At 43.4% G+C, this 16,488-nt stretch overlaps 1 protein-coding gene across 1 annotated transcript in view; it reads left to right on the top strand.

The window, feature by feature from the left end:
• The window catches only part of MFSD1 (major facilitator superfamily domain containing 1), a 45,496-nt gene extending 36,399 nt beyond the window's left edge, over window positions 1–9,097 (top strand). The window contains exon 17 of the mRNA XM_081190335.1: window positions 8,893–9,097. Within this exon, the coding sequence (XP_081046461.1) occupies window positions 8,893–9,048 (156 nt within the window). The 3' untranslated portion in view covers window positions 9,049–9,097. The remainder of the gene's footprint in view (window positions 1–8,892) is intronic.
• The last annotated feature ends 7,391 nt before the right edge of the window (window positions 9,098–16,488 follow it).

Genomic DNA, 16,488 nt, shown 5'->3' with positions numbered 1-16,488 from the left:
TAAGACTGTATTATGGGAAAGGCCTCGGTAATGACAGTTTAGCTGGGACAGAGTTTGTATAGTCTGTTGTAGGAAAACCAACTTAAAATTTAACAAATCTATCATGGCCAAAATTTATGAAGACCAAAGTCCACTTTAACAGAAGTAGGAAGTGGTCTCCTAGGTAGACAGTAGCAGTTGTGTGGCTTGCAGAAGTGGTGGTTATGACCCATTTCCTAGATACGTTTTCATGGCTACTACTTTTGAGACATTACCTTGTTAACAAAGGTCCGTATAGTTAAAGCTATGGTTTTCCCAGTAGTGATGTATGGAAATGAGAGCTGGACCATAAAGAAGGCTGATCGCCGAAGAATTGATGCTTTTGAATTATGGTGCTGGAGGAGACTCTTGGGAGTCCCATGGACTGCAAGAAGATCAAACCTATCCATTCTGAAGGAAATCAGCCCTGAGTGCTCACTGGAAGGACAGATCCTGAAGCTGAGGCTCCAATACTTTGGCCACCTCATGAGAAGACTCCCTGGAAAAGACCCTGATGTTGGGAAAGATGGAGGGCACAAGGAGAAGGGGACGACAGAGGGCGAGATGGTTGGACAGTGTTCTCAAAGCTACCAGCATGAGTTTGACCAAACTGCGGGAGGCAGTGGAAGACAGGAGTGCCTGGCGTGCTCTGGTCCATGGGGTCACGAAGAGTCGGACACGACTAAACGACTAAACAACAACAACAACTTTTAGAATACATTACTAACTTAAGGTATATATGCTGATGGGCTGCCAATTAGCTGCGACTATCCAAGAAACAGATCTTGGGGTCCTAATGGGCAGCTTGTGATGAGCATCAGTTTGTTGAAAAGGGTAAGTACAATGCTAGGAATTATTAGGAGGGGGAGTTAAAAATAAAACAACAATTACTGTCTCAATAAAGTCACGATAAACCATGGTTTATGAGCCTGAGACAAACAATGCACTCAGGGGCCTTTCTTGCTCATGTGCTCAGCTCCCTGTACCATTTTAACTGAGAAACTAGCTGTCACAGTCTGGTTCACGGGCGATCGAAGTCCCTGCAGGGGAAGTCAGGATCAGGGGCAAGATGGCGGGGTGGGAACAGGAACGGGGGTCCAGAAGCCAGGAAGCCAAGAGTCCGAGGGTCAGAAAGCAAGGAAGCACAAAGGCAAGGGTCCGAGGATCAAGAAGCAAGGAGTCAAGAAGTTGAGGTTCAAGGATCAGGAAGCAAGAAGCCCAAGGCAGGAAGCGTGTTGCTGTGGCAAAGAGCCGAAGGGAAATGCTGACCTTATATCCCTTCCCTTCTCTTGCCACCAGGTGCTGTGAGTTACCAATCGGCCTCACCTGTGAGGATGCGCCTTGTCTCTTCAGAACAAACTTAGGAAGGCCCCAGTCCTGCAAAGTCCTATTGTTCACTGTTCACAGGGCCTGGCTCCTGCACGCACACCTGACACTAGCTTAATCACTGCTTACAAGCTGGAATATGATCGATCCAATGAGGAACGAGGAAACTGCAATTTCCTCATTCCGACGTTAAAGGAAACAAGCGGGGACAGAAGAACCAAAGTGGGCACAGGATGGCAGCAGGGAGCATGCAGGCCTGTGGCTTGTTATCGGGTTGATGAGCCATTGGCTCATTGTCTGCTATGTCTGAACCAAACTATTATTAAATAAGTCAAGCTATCACATCTCTGCAGCCATGTTTGGATTGCTTTCTAGAGGAGATAAACAGTTCAGACAAGGTTCCGAGTCCCAGAAAGACATCCAAATTACAGATGGATAAGGTTTTTTAAAACACTTTAAAAACAGCTGATAAAACCTTTCTTGGAGGAACAATGCAGAGCCCCTTTATGCAACTCCCTGCTGAGCCGCCATCTTATGACTCTTTTCAATATTTGTTACTTTGTCACCACAATCCAGCAGTTTTTTCCATAGAGCTAAACTGTGTCTGGACATATGGCAACCTTACAGTTTTCATATTGGGCAAAAAACCTCAACAACTTTTGTGCCTGGATTTTCACCTTTTGAAATATGACATACCTTACCTATGAGAAGTAACCAAAAAAGCTGAAGCTTTTAGTTCAGAGAAAAGTTGACTAAGGTCAGGGAGTATGTGACAGAAGATTATGCAATTACAAATGGAGTAGATAAGAGATCCCCCCCCCTTCCATTCTCATACTTTGGGTTGCCCAGTGCAATTGATTGGAAGTAGTTAAGGGCAGACAAAGGAAATGATTTTTGCACAATGCATGAATAACTTAGAATTTACTATCACAAGAGACAACATGGCTATCATTTTATAGCCTATGTAGACATTGCTGTCACTGGATAATCCATGGCTGCTCATGCATGTGGTCAGAGTAAAGTAGAAAGATGAAACTCTCAAAAGATCATTAGTTCCAAGTTGTGATTTTCCTATTTGCAGAAGAGGAGCTATACTGCTACATATATTTATTAACCTAAGATGTTTAGTTGACATAAGTAGGCCATTCATGTGAGTATGTAGTTATCGGGATTAGCCTGCTGGACTGATGACCTAAAAGGATGAGAGGGCTTTATGAAGGTTGAATCTATCAACATGCCTGGTAATTCAGATGCACTAGTGTTGCATTAAGATCCTTGGGACCAACTAGGAATAATCTGCTTAATGCCATTCTAATTTGTGCCTAATGGAACTTTGTTTTGATTCTGAAGGGTACCGTATTTTTCCGTGTATAAGACGCCCCCATGTATAAGACGCCCCCTACTTTTGGGGACCCCAAATTTAGAAAATGGGCATATGCACTATCCATGTATAAGATGCCCCAGATTTTTAACCTTATTTTAAAGTAAAAAAAGTATGGTATTGACATTCTTGCTTGTCTAATGCAGAGAACCAGTAACTGTGTGTGTGTGTGTGTGTGTGTGTGTGTGTGTGTGTGTGTGTGTACACCATTGGATACAATTCTTTAGCTGCAAATTCAGGTGCAAATATAGGCATTTATTACAGATGTATAGAATCAGCTAGCCAAGATCTGACTTCCAGTTTTCCTCTGCAGAGACTTATTTAAAAATAGTAGTTTTAGTTGCTGACAAAAAAGAGAAAGATGTTAAAATCATTACCTGCGGAACCTGTCATTTAAGATCAGCAGAGCAAAAAAGATGAAGAAAGGAACGTGGAATCGTAAGGTTTAATTTAAACTTAAGACTTATCCTTAAATATTTTATATTATTGATGTATTCTTGTGCCAATACGTTCTGACATAAATATGGCAATCCATAACGTATCGACTGCAATGTCAACATTATTTTAAAGCTGACTCAAGAAGAATACCTCATTGTTGCTGCTGATATATACATGCTAAGTTTTATGAGAGGAGCAAACATTTTTAAAACCATTGAAAATACAGCCTGGATTTAACCTTTTTCTTTCTGTTCAGTGTGAAAATCTTTCTGAAGGTTTGTATAGAGATACTGCATAATTCCTGGCCTCAATGTCTCTTGGTTGTATGTGAAATATCTTTTACATTCAATAAGGAATCTAGGGGAGCTTATCAGATCCAAGCAAAGCACAGATGTATGTACTCTCTCACTTTGTTGAAAATAGTGTATCACAATAATTTACAGGTGCAAAACTTCCTTGGAATTCTATAGCTAGCAAAAATTTGAATGTCAGGCCATATTTCAAATGTGGTAAAATGGTGATATGCAGGCCTTGTTACCTCAATTCTGTGCCATCAAAAATGCCAGCATCTCTGCTTTGGTGTTTTATATATATATCTTTTCTAAGGTCTTTATGGATTTCTTCCCCATAAGTACAAATCAGTGCCTTTAGCTCCAGATCCCAGGGATTTATTTGCCCATTATGAAGACCTGGGGGGTGTTTCTTCCATCTGTGAAGTTCCAAAGTCTTTTTATTCTGTGCTCAGCTCAAGCTGATATGGAAATTCTAGCTTGTTCAAAGAGGGATATTGCCTGAAGAGACTATCATGCAGTCATTGTCTTCAGACAACCTCGTTCAATGTTCCTGCAGATTCTCAGAGCTACATTGGCACACACACACACCCGAATTAAAACTGTAAGCATACCACATTTACAGCTCAAGTGTATAAATGTAAATATGATCTGCTTTCTGATAAACCCTATTTGCATTTTGGCATGATTCAGAACTTGGGAGGAGGCAAGCCCAGAACACTGGGAATGACTTAATTATTTTGTAAAAATATAGTAGGCTTCTATCCTGGCAGGTGGCTTCAAAGAGCCCTCAAGGTGCCTTGCAAAATACCGAAAGAGTACAAAGATAACCTGAGAACATGAGAGCCCTGTTGGATCAGACCAAACTTCGATCAATCTTATACTTTCCCCACAGTGGTCGTCTTGTTGCCTCTGCAGAACCCAGAAGCAGAGTCTCTAAAAGTGCTTTCAAGAAAGACTCGGGCTGCCTTGGTTTTGCAAGCTGCACTGCTTTCCATTTGAACTGTTAGCTGGGGGAGAATCGGGTGGAATTTGTTCTCGAATGTGCTTTGTGCTGTTGAAAACAAGGCTGGTCGATGAATAAAATTCTGTATGGAGAGAAACATAAGTCTGGGGCTTATGGAAGGACCCTTCATATGATAACTTGAAAGAGGGAAGTGGGTTAATGGTGTAAGTAATAAATCAAACTTGCAAGGAGAAAACTGTCTGAGGGTACTATATTCACTTGGGGAATTAGTACGAAGAGTGTAGAAAGGGTTCGGTGTGTCTTAAATAATGAATCTCAAATAATTCCAAACTAGCTAATTGTTTACAGTGTAAGAAGAAGAGTTTGGACTTGATAGCCCGCCTTTCACTCCCCTTAAGGAATCTCAAAGTGGCTAACAATCTCCTTTCCCTTCCTCCCCCACAACAAACACTCTGTGAGGTGAGTGGGGCTGAGAGACTTCAAAGAAGTGTGACTGGCCCAAGGTCACCCAGCAGCTGCATGTGGAGGAGCGGAGACGTGAACCCAGTCCCCCAGATTACGAGACTACCGCTCTTAACCACTACACCACACTGGCTCTCAATGTAAGTCTCAGTGTAAGTCATTGCCATTTTTTATATGTGGATATCTTGTTATTTCTAATTTGCTCTCCATTACCTCCCCCCGCCTTTTCCATTATATTAATATTTTAAGATATTATTTTAAGGGTCATCTCTAGCTAAGTTGCGCTGACAGTAGGTCCATTGAAACTGATGGATCCATGTTAGCCACATCTATTAATTTCAGTGGGTCTACTCTAAATAGAACTAACATGCTAACTTACCCCAAATTAGGGTTGCCATATTTCGAAATGTAAAATTCCTGACACTCATGAAGTGCACAGGAAGTAGGGAGACCCCAAAATTGTTGAGCTTTTTTGGGGAACAAACCCAAATTGTTGAGCATTTTTGGGGAAACAAAAATAGTGATTTTAAGCTTATTGAGCTGTTTCCGCTGCTTTCCCCACAATGTTGCCATACATTCAGGTTTTCCCATAAATTTTACTGATTCCCCCCGACGCCAATTTTACACCTGAAAACCAGAACATGTCAGGAATTTTCCTGATGTATGGCAAGCCTACCATAAACCTTTCAACCAATTTGTGCACTGGTATTGCTGGACTGATGCTGAAAGTAGCCTTCTGTACCTATCACTGGCGGAGGAAGAGGAGAGTGGGGGGAGCGCACCGCCCCCGGCAGCATGATCCTTGTGGGGTGCCATCGCAGCTTCTCCCCCCATACGCTGGGTGCCACGCCCACAGGACACACGCCAGCCCCGCTCCCACCTGCTCTCCGCCCCCTGGTGCTGGAGCATGAAGCTCTGCCACTGGTACCTATGAACTAGGGGGCCAAAAATGGATTTGATTCATAAGATCTGGACTGTGATTTGCTGTCCTCCCCCCCTTTAAGAACTTCAACTTTTATTGGGGCAGTAGCAGTTCGGAAGCACGTCAAAGTGCAAGTAGATAAACAGGTACCACTCCGGCGGGAAGGTAAACGGCGTTTGCATGCGCTGCTCTGGTTCGCCAGAAGTGGCTTTCTCATGCTGGCCACATGACCCAGAAGCTGTACGTCGGCTCCCTCGGCCAATAAAGCGAGATGAGCGCTGCAACCCCAGAGTCGGTCACGACTGGACCTAATGGTCAGGGGTCCCTTTACCTTTACCTAGCTTAAGGTGGCAGGTGCTGAATCTTTTCTCTGTGCTATTTCCCCTGTGAAATTCATTTCCCCAAAGCTGCTATCAGGTTTGTTGGAGGAGAATATATACTGGTAGCAAGGTACTATGCCTATCTTTATTCCCCAGTATGGCTAATACATTTCTTTAGGATATGTGTTTGTGGTGCATGATTTTGATTAAAGCAAGTGGTACAGAGAGAACAGCTAAGTAAAACCTTCCTCAGCATCACATCTCAATCAAATTCTTCTGTCAATGAATGCTAGAAGGAGATGCAGTTTTGGTTTAACTCTTGGAACCATTTCCCCTGATGAATATGATGAAATGCAGTTGGGAACTATTTATTAGATTATAGTTGTTCCCCATTTGCTTTGACTCTTGCATTTTTTATTTTCTCTTCGCAACAACCCTCAGCTGCAACTTGTAGTTTAGAAAGAGGGACATAACTCTGCCGGACATTGTCTTGAAATGCGTCTATGTTTGCATGCATGTTTGCAAATGCACATGTTGCACCATTCTCACTGTTCGGTTCTCATGCACAGTCATGCTTTATTGGCATGTTCATTCAGCCTTGCTGATCTAATAAGCAAGATCTCAGTTGGTATCGCAGCCAGGGTGCTGCAAGAAACAGGCGCTAAGGTGAACTTATTGACTTGAAGCATTTTTACTCTGCCTTCCACATACCAAGGAATCAAGCAATAAAAACAAAAATGGATTCATTCATAGAGCACTCCTATCCTCTGGGTGGTAAAGCTCTGTCGATCCCACTGATCAAGAAGGAAAATGAGGTGGCAACAGCTGCCATGCAGAGGCCACGGAGAGGCAACAGGATGCTCCTTCACTGCCGCTGCTATTTGGGACAAACGCCGGCTCACCCTCCTTCTTGAACTTGGCAGCAGCAACCCTGGCAGGAAAAACAAGGACATTCTGGGATCAGATCAGGAGCTGGGATGGCTTTTGTAATTCTCGGAATGTCCCTGGAAAATCGATACACTTGGAATGGAATGGGAATGGTGTGCTTGCAGATGGTGCCTCCAGGAATGTTAGCAGCAAGACCACTGAGCATGTTCCCCAACCCCTAATGGTGTTTACCTATCCTATTCTGGCACTAGTGATGTATGGAAGTGAGAGCTGGACCATAAAGAAGGCTGATCGCCGAAGAATTGATGCTTTTGAATTATGGTGCTGGAGGAGACTCTTGAGAGTCCCATGGACTGCAAGAAGATCAAACCTATCCATTCTTAGGGAAATCAGCCCTGAGTGCTCACTGGAAGGACAGATCCTGAAGCTGAGGCTCCAATACTTTGGCCACCTCATGAGAAGAGAAGACTCCCTGGAAAAGACCCTGATGTTGGGAAAGATGGAGGGCACAAGGAGAAGGGGACAACAGAGGACGAGATGGTTGGACAGTGTTCTCAAAGCTACCAGCATGAGTTTGACCAAACTGCGGGAGGTAGTGGAAGACAGGAGTGCCTGGCGTGCTCTGGTCCATGGGGTCACGAAGAGTCAGACACAACTAAACGACTAAACAACAACAACAATTCTGGCACAGCACCTGAAGAGGGCTTCATTCTTACAACCGCTTGAACGGATATGCACAGGACATGAATACGGATATATATGATTTAATATCACAGGTCAAGTGACAGGTCCATAACTAAGTAAGGATTTGAACATGAGTCTCGGGCTAAGTCCAACACACTTATCTCTAAAGCAGCCTCTCAGCGTTTATATAAAGCTCCACTACTGTGGGAAAGATTGAATATGTGTGTGAGTGACTTCCTGTGAACAGAAAGTTGATTTGTCTGGAGAAAAAAAAACCCCAATCAGCCTGCATGATCAACAGTTAATGGATATCTTTATTAATCCACCTAAATTTGCTGACTCTTGTATAATGCATACGTGAAGCTGCACTTATACAGCCCTCATGTCAATAAAACATTGTAAATGTTGCATTACTCTGAACCGAAACAGTGGCACTCTTGGGACTTGAGATTCAAATTAGCTGATCATTAAAGGAATGAATGGAGGATCTAAAACCAATCTCCTCTTGGATAGAAAGCACGTTTGTTACGGAGCTAGGAAAAGTAATTTTTGCTCATTTGGAAGCCATTTACAAACTTTATTAGGCAATACTCAGGTGATGGATTTCAAGAGATATACCCTGTACAAGCAGCTATGGCTTGGAACGCCACAATTAGGTTAAAGGAATGAATGCACTTTCCCCCATTAATTGCATGCAAAAGGCAAAAGGAAAACACTGGGGACAAATTAATACCTTGGTCCATTACATATATACCGTATTTTTTGCTCTATAAGACGCACCAGACCACAAGACGCACCTAGTTTTTGGAGGAGGAAAACAAGAAAAATAATATTCTGAATCTCAGAAGCCAGAACAGCAAGAGGGATCGCTGCGCAGTGAAAGCAGCAATCCCTCTTGCTGTTCTGGCTTCTGGGATAGCTGTGCAGCCTGCATTCGCTCCATAAGATGCACACACATTTCCCCTTACTTTTTAGGAGGGAAAAAGTGAGTCTTATAGAGCAAAAAATACGGTAATTGCTTTATGACGTGGGCATCTGGTTGGATGCTGTGAGGAAGCTGGAGTAGATGGTCCAGCAAGACTCTTCTGATATTCATATCTTCAGAAACTCCCAGAAATCTGGGGAACACATGATCAGAGTATTGACCAGTGCTTTTAGGGAAAAGGGCTTAATTTTTTATTTTTATTTTTGTAAAGGGAGATGTGACAGCGCTTGCCAATGGACTGAATATGAGGAACAAAGGCGAGAGAAGAGTATGGCAATGTGTGGCTTCAATATCTCAGATATTTCTGCAGGACATGCAATTTCAGCAAAAGGAAGAGAAGGAACGAAAAAGCATTGTCTATAATTGAATTGTGCTTTTGAATATATGTAGAGCACTTTTCTTATACCAGAGGCACTGGTGTGAACTAGAAATGAAGATTCCTGAACAGTGTTAGATGGGGGGCAGGGCGGGCAGGAAGGGGAAGTAGAATTATTTTATTTGGGAGAGGAAAAAGAAGTCGGATGGTTTCATTTCAAATTAGGCCAGGCTCAATTTTGCCCATTGAGAAGAAGTGGGATGGTTAGGCTCTCGCAACCCACTTTGATCACTGGTTGCTAAACATAAGCAGTTGCCTTATATTGCATCTAGAAACCCATTTTATTTTTATGTTTAAAACTATTCAGCCAAGGGGACTTAACTCTGAATTAGACCTCAATTGTCTTATTTGATTATCTGTATCTTTGCTGTTACTTTGTACTGTGTCTTTAAACTCGGTCTCCTTGTTATTAGTATCGCCTGGGGTTGGCTATATATATATTTCAAAAAATGATGTTAGTAACAGTGACTACATGATAGCATGAGCACTGTTCCAGAGTATTTTTCATTATATCTGTTCAAAAAAAGATTGGGTATGTAACTTTTTATGTTACAGTTTATAATTTCTACGCTATTTGAAGTTGTTGTTATTAATGTGTAGGTCATTGTTTGAATATTTTATTTTCAGTTAATGAAGAAATTACACATCTTTCTACTTACAAGTGTTGAACTAATTGGCTGATGAAGAATTCAACGAAACAGTAGTTGTTATCCAGAAACACTGTTCAGCAGAGTTCAGAGTTGGACATCAGAATTCGACATTTGCTGATTATACAAAGCTTCACAGCTTGCTCTCCGCTGGTAAAGTCTGGCACTGTGATTCATTTAAGGACTTTCAGAGACTTCAGTTTGTTAGTTTTGATGTTTTGAATTATTCCATAAAGTTGATCACATTGTTATTGTTTCTGGCCATCGTGTTGCCAGGCACTCCTGTCTTCCACTGCCTCCCGCAATTTGGTCAGACTCATGTTTGTAGCTTCGAGAACGCTGTCCAACCATCTTGTCCTCTGTCGTCCCCTTCTTCTTGTGCCCTCAATCTTTCCCAACATCAGGGTCTTTTCCAGGGAGTCTTCTCTTCTCATGAGGTGGCCAAAGTATTGGAGCCTCAGCTTCAGGATCTGTCCTTCCAGTGAGCGCTCAGGGCTGATTTCCTTAAGAATGGATAGGTTTGATCTTCTTGCAGTCCATGGGACTCTCAAGAGTCTCCTCCAGCACCATAATTCAAAAGCATCATAAAGCAGCCTTCTTTATGGTCCAGCTCTTTCTTCCATACATCACTACTGGGGAAACCATAGCTTTAACTATATGAACCTTTGTCGGCAAGGTGATGTCTCTGCTTTTTAAGATGCTGTCTAGGTTTGTCATCGCTTTTCTCCCAAGAAGAAGGCGTCTTTTAATTTCATGACTGCTGTCACCATCTGCCGTGATCATGGAGCCCAAGAAAGTAAAGTCTCTCACTGCCTCCATTTCTTCCCCTTCTATTTGCCAGGAGGTGATGGGACCAGTGACCATGATCTTAGTTTTTTTGATGTTGAGCTTCAGACCATATTTTGCGCTCTCCTCTTTCACCCTCATTAAAAGGTTCTTTAATTCCTCCTCACTTGCTGCCATCAAGGTTGTGTTATCTGCATATCTGAGGCTGTTGATATTTCTTCCGGCAATCTTAATTCCGGCTAGGGATTCATCCAGCCCAGCCTTTCGCATGATGAATTCTGCATATAAGTTAAATAAGCAGGGAGACAATATACCGCCTTGTCGTACTCCTTTCCCAATTTGTAAGGCCTGCCTTACAAGCCCTAAACTAGCCTGTTGCTCTCAGGTGCAATGGAGGATGCTGTCCTGACACAAGGAAGGAAGGAAGGAAAATTTGCAGTTAAGGTGGCTACTTTACTTACCCCTCACCAAAAAAGAGGGCACAGATTTGCATAAAAATTGCATATGCTAATTGACGTGTATAGGTGCAAATTTAGAAACAATTCCTGTAATTTAAATAAAAAATATGATATACCTCACCATAGAGGGGAGGATTAATAATACAGTCTCACATGTATTAATTCTACATACAAGATTGGATTAGTTAGCTAATTTTTCAGTCCATGAAGGCACAAGTAATTTCTTGAATAAAGGAAAGGAAAAACTGTGTTTCAGCAGTTCTACAATGTTGCTTTTTTGTGCCCTGTAGAGAGACCTTTTTAAGGCTTAACGGGATCCTTGACTTGTGAATGGGAAAATGATTACTTTAGTTACTTTCCAGTAGTTGCCTGGGTTTAGAAAGAGCTTCTAAATTAACAGAAAATTGGACATCATTGCATATTACCTTAGTACGCCTGATGTATTGGTTTTGTTTTCGGCAATAAGTAGCTTGTCACAATGTGTTATGACACATAATGAGGCTCTCCCCACCTCAAATAAGCTGTAGTCCTTTGAGCCAATGAAAGGGTCTGCGTGCCAGTGTAATAAGGATCGTGCATCAGTGGTGAGTTATGGACAATCATGAAGCATATTTGGGCACAATATTTTTCAACTGGCAAGTGAAGAAGCATAAACAAAAGTGTGTGTTGCTGTTAAGCTGCTGAGAAAGCTGGCCTGCTAGTCTACCAAAATGCCACCGCGCCACGTGTCTTTTTTTGTGTCTTTCACCCCCATGTAGTTACACACTTCTTTCTTGCTTCAAAAGCATTTCTATAGTGAATCGATCCAACTGAATCATAGCACCGAATGTTATGGCGAACAATATTTATTTGCAAGTGTCACACTGGGGTGCCTAATTTGTCCCCAAGAGAGAGGTTTTCTGCTCAGACTGCAAAACACGGTGATAAAATTCCTTGATTGATGCTGATTATCAGATTAAATGGCTTAGCTCTGGGGACAAAAGTTATAAATTACAGCCACCCAGAAGTTGTGATTGGCGACTGGAGATCTTTCCAAGTGCCAGCGGTTTTTTTCTTTTTTAATGAGATCATATATTTTCAAGTCTGTATGATACATCAACTTTTTGAAGCTTATCAAAACAGTGTTTTAAAATATCACTGCGTCAGCTTTTAGAAAATTCAGATACATTCTTGATTTACTTGGCCAAAGATTCAAAGACTAAACAAAACACACCAACTTTCTGTGTAATGCAGTACTTAACAGCTGAAAACTCAAAGTGGGGGTTCCCTACAGGGATGTTAATTTAAGGGCAGATCCATACCATGTATTCAAAACACGTTCAATGTACATTGGCTTCCTCCAAAGATTCCATGGAACTGTAGTTTGTCAAGGGTGCTGCGAATTGTAACTCTGTGTGAGTGATAAGTACAGCTCTCAGAATTCTTTATGGGAAGCCATGTGTGGATCTGCCCTAAAGGTGTATCCTGGTAACATTTCCATCAATTGAAGAAAGTGGTGTAAATATCTTTTAGTGAGGTGTTTCCCCTTCGTAACTTTATCTCCATAATTTACAACTTTCCTTCATAATTTCATTTTCAGGTACACAAATAAGGCATTTCTGTTCCTGACACCAACATCCCCTTCAAATATACCCTTGGCGGTTTCTAGAATGTTCTGGAAGCTATGTCTAAACCTCTATGAATCTGACAAAGCTGGTAAAGGGTCAAATGCTCAGTAAACACTACTTTTCCATATCTAGCTTTGTGATCAATATTTGATTATATATAGACACCGTGCAATTCCTCGGTTTCTCTCTCAGCAGGCTTTGCTGGTCCTTGAGCAATGTACAGCCAGCAACTGCTGATTTATACATTTTCTGTATTGTTACACACCACTTCCAAAGGCAGATGCGAATTGGACGAGATGACTCAAAGTTTTCAGCTTCCATAAATTATGATGAGTTGTAGTTACAACTGCGTGTGTGCTGTTTAGGTAGAGGTTGGGCATAGTTTGGATAGTGGTTGTGTGGTATGTAGCATGAAACTGGGAAATAGAGAGTTTTGAATTTGGAGATACTTGTTGCATATCAAGGCCCCAAGACCTCACCCATTTCTTGAAGAAGACGAAGAAGAAGAAGAAGAAGAGGAGGAGGAGGAGGAGGAAGAGTTTGGACTTGATATCCTGCCTTTCACTCCCCTTAAGGAGTCTCAAAGCGGCTCACAGTCTCTTTTCCCTTCCTCCCCCACAACAAACACTCTGTGAGGTGAGTGGAGCTGAGAGACTTCAGAGAAGTCTGACTAGCCCAAGGTCACCCAGCAGCTGCATGTGGAGGAGCGGGGAAGCAAACCTGGTTCACCAGATTATGAGTCCACCGCTCTTAACCACTACACACACTGACACCAATATTTTGAGTTAATAGGATAATTAAGGCACAACTTTATTGGTTACAGATGTGAGTGGTGTTGGCTTAGACATTGGAACTGAACCAACTATATTTGACAACTGCCTCACAAGGGTCAACCACCAGTAGGGGGAGCCCTGTTGATGTACATCTACTGCGAGCTCCCCCAGGGTCCTTGATGGGGTCATGGCATGGCCTAGCCCTTACCCGGGCTTTGGGCATGATCCACACCCCCGGATCCCTTTAATGAAATACCCTTAATGAGGAGGGGCAGGTGAAGGCCACAACCTCCCCTCCATAAACCAGGTTTCACCAATGCCTAACTGCCAAACCGCACAAAGTTGTGACGATTGCTACCAGACAGGCGAAAACCACATGGCTGGAAGGTGGAAGCAAGGAGAAGGAGCCCACAACCACGTGGCGGTTTAAATAGGGCAAGCCATGCCCCCGGTCGACCGGAGTGGTCAGCCAGGGGGCGCGACACGGCTGGAACTCCCAGTGACACAGGAGGCTTCACCATGCCCCCCCACTGTACACGGGGAGTACATGTGGCCTGCCTGCAACCCCACCCCCCTGGGAATGGGAGTGGCCTTCCCACCGCACCCCCCTGCTGTTGCTAGACCAAGCTGACATGGGAAACACTCTTTCTGTGGATTTTCAGGCAAGATAGAGTGTATGTGCCTTTTCCATTTCTCTGCAGTGGGGATAGGAAGTTTTGTGACACTAGCATGGGCGTTTCATTAAAAAGGCAGGGCAGGCTTTATAATCCTACCCAATACCTCCAACATCTTGAGTCTCAAAACCGGGACGTGCATCTTCCTGCTTGTGCTCCCATGTGAGTCATATGACTTGTGCAAGATCAAGAAGCCCCGGTGATGCATTTTTTTCTGGGGCTGTGCTCTAAAATGAGCTTTTTGGGTGCCGCATAAGATTGTGGCCCCCTAAAATTTCTTTTTCTGGATGAGATCTTGGTGACAAAATGGGATGTCCCTTTGCGTGGGGAGTTCCCGCCCCCCCCACCGTTGGAAATAATGACACATGACACAATCATTCAGGTTAATGGGCCAAAAATTGGCCACAACTTTATTGGTTACAGGTGATGAGCGGTATTGGCTTAGGCATTGGTCCTAACTGACTATCCGCCTTCAGCCTGTTTGCTTGAATGAAGACCAGGAAGGGTCAACCACCAGTAGGGGGAGCCCTGCTGATGCACATCAACTAGGAACTCCCCCGGGATCACCGATCAGGGGCGTGCCTTAGGCTCTCACCTCCATAGGTTTCGGACAGGACCACGTCCCCTGGAATCCTTTACGGGAATACCCCTCGAAATGTGGGGGAGGTGATGGCGCTTCCTCCCCCCCTTCATCTACATAACAATACCCATACCAATGCCTAACCGCCAACGCCAAGGAAGTTGTGACGATTTGCTACGAGGTAGGCAGAAAACCAAGTGGCTGGTGCCAATGTGCCAAGTGGGAAAAAATCCTACCGGGCCCCTTGACGGCGACCAACTGAGGTCCATAGCAAGGTCAAAAGAAACCTAAAGGGCGGGAGGGTGGGGAACCAGATGAGCTGCGGTGGCAAAGAGGGAGATCCCCAGCCACACCGATAAATAGCGCAAGCCATGCCTCCCCTAGGCCAGCCGATTGGCAGGCCAGGGGATGACGTGGGCGGGGATCCCCTCAATCGCGTGGAGGCTGAGAGCCAGCCCCCGCACACGTGGAGAGGGCGTGAAGCCCGCAACTCCACCTTCTCTCGAGCTCGGAGATTGCTTTTTCCTGGGATATTTGCGGGGTATACTACCCATCTCTTATCCATACAGAGAAAGCACAGACAAATGGTGCTGGGATTAAACAACCAACTGCAGCCTCTAGGCAGCAATTCAGATGATTTTGAGAAAACTAGAGAGGTGTCCATGCCAAGGGACACCTCAACCCGTTCATCTGTCCCAATGTCTAAATTCTAAATTCCCATTTCCCCCTTGCTTAGGGTCTTTTTCCATGGTAAGAACTGGGACGGGGACAGGGGATATTTCAGTTTTGTCTCTACTTGGCTTATACTCTTTTTTCCTGTTCCTTATGCACTATCATAAACTAATTGCAAATCCTTTTAGTTGCTAAGATGTAAAAAGGAAAATGTACTTTGTAGAAGATTATATCAGACGGAAACAAACAGCCGCAATTATTATAATGAATTATAGTAATTGTGCCTGGCAACATGCAGCAACCTAAAAGAAATTAATTTAGCATCCTTTAAATATGAATAAGTAATAAACACTGTCATGCACTGGGGCTCTTATTTGTTTAAATTTTGCACATATATTAAAAGCTTTTTGCAAATTTACAGGAAAGCCCCCCTCCAAACCATATACAAAGTAGAATATAAAAAGAAGCAAGCTAGTTCAAGTGCGAAGCGTCACATATTAGTAAAGGCTGTTGCTTGTTCTTACTTAGAACATAAGTTCCATGGAAAGATATCATTCAATGTTTTCCAGCAGGATTTGATGGTTTGGCTACCTCTAACCTCCCTGCAAAGAAGGCAACATACAGTAAAAATTAAAACAGTACCAGCAATGAGACAATAACAATAAAGCTACTAGGATATGGCATTACGTAAGTTTGTTGTTGTTGTTGTTGTTTAGTCGTTTAGTCGTGTCCGACTCTTCGTGACCCCAGAAAACGCCAGGCACTTCTGTCCTCCACTGCCTCCCGCAGTTTGATCAAACTCATGCTGGTAGCTTCAAGAACACCATCCAACCATCTCATTCTCTGTCGTCCCCTTCTCCTTGTGCCCTCCATCTTTCCCAACATCAGGGTCTTTTCCAGGGAGTCTTCTCTTCTCATGAGGTGGCCAAAGTATTGGAGCCTCAGCTTCACGATCTGTCCTTCCAGGGAGCACTCAGGGCTGATTTCCTTCAGAATGGAGAGGTTTGATCTTCTTGCAGTCCATGGGACTCTCAAGAGTCTCCTCCAGCACCATAATTCAAAAGCATCAATTCTTCGGCGATCAGCCTTCTTTATGGTCCAGCTCTCACTTCCATACATCACTACTGGGAAAACCATGGCTTTTACTATACGGACCTTTGTTGGCAAGGTGATGTCTCTGCTTTTTAAGATGTTGTCTAGGTTTGCCATCGCCTTTCTCCCAAGGAGCAGGCGT

This window comes from Podarcis bocagei (genome assembly GCF_964188305.1).
Source record: "Podarcis bocagei genome assembly, chromosome: 4".
NCBI lineage: Eukaryota > Metazoa > Chordata > Lepidosauria > Squamata > Lacertidae > Podarcis > Podarcis bocagei.
Note: the sequence above shows the minus strand (reverse complement) of the source record. Positions and strands in the feature narration are given on the sequence as shown.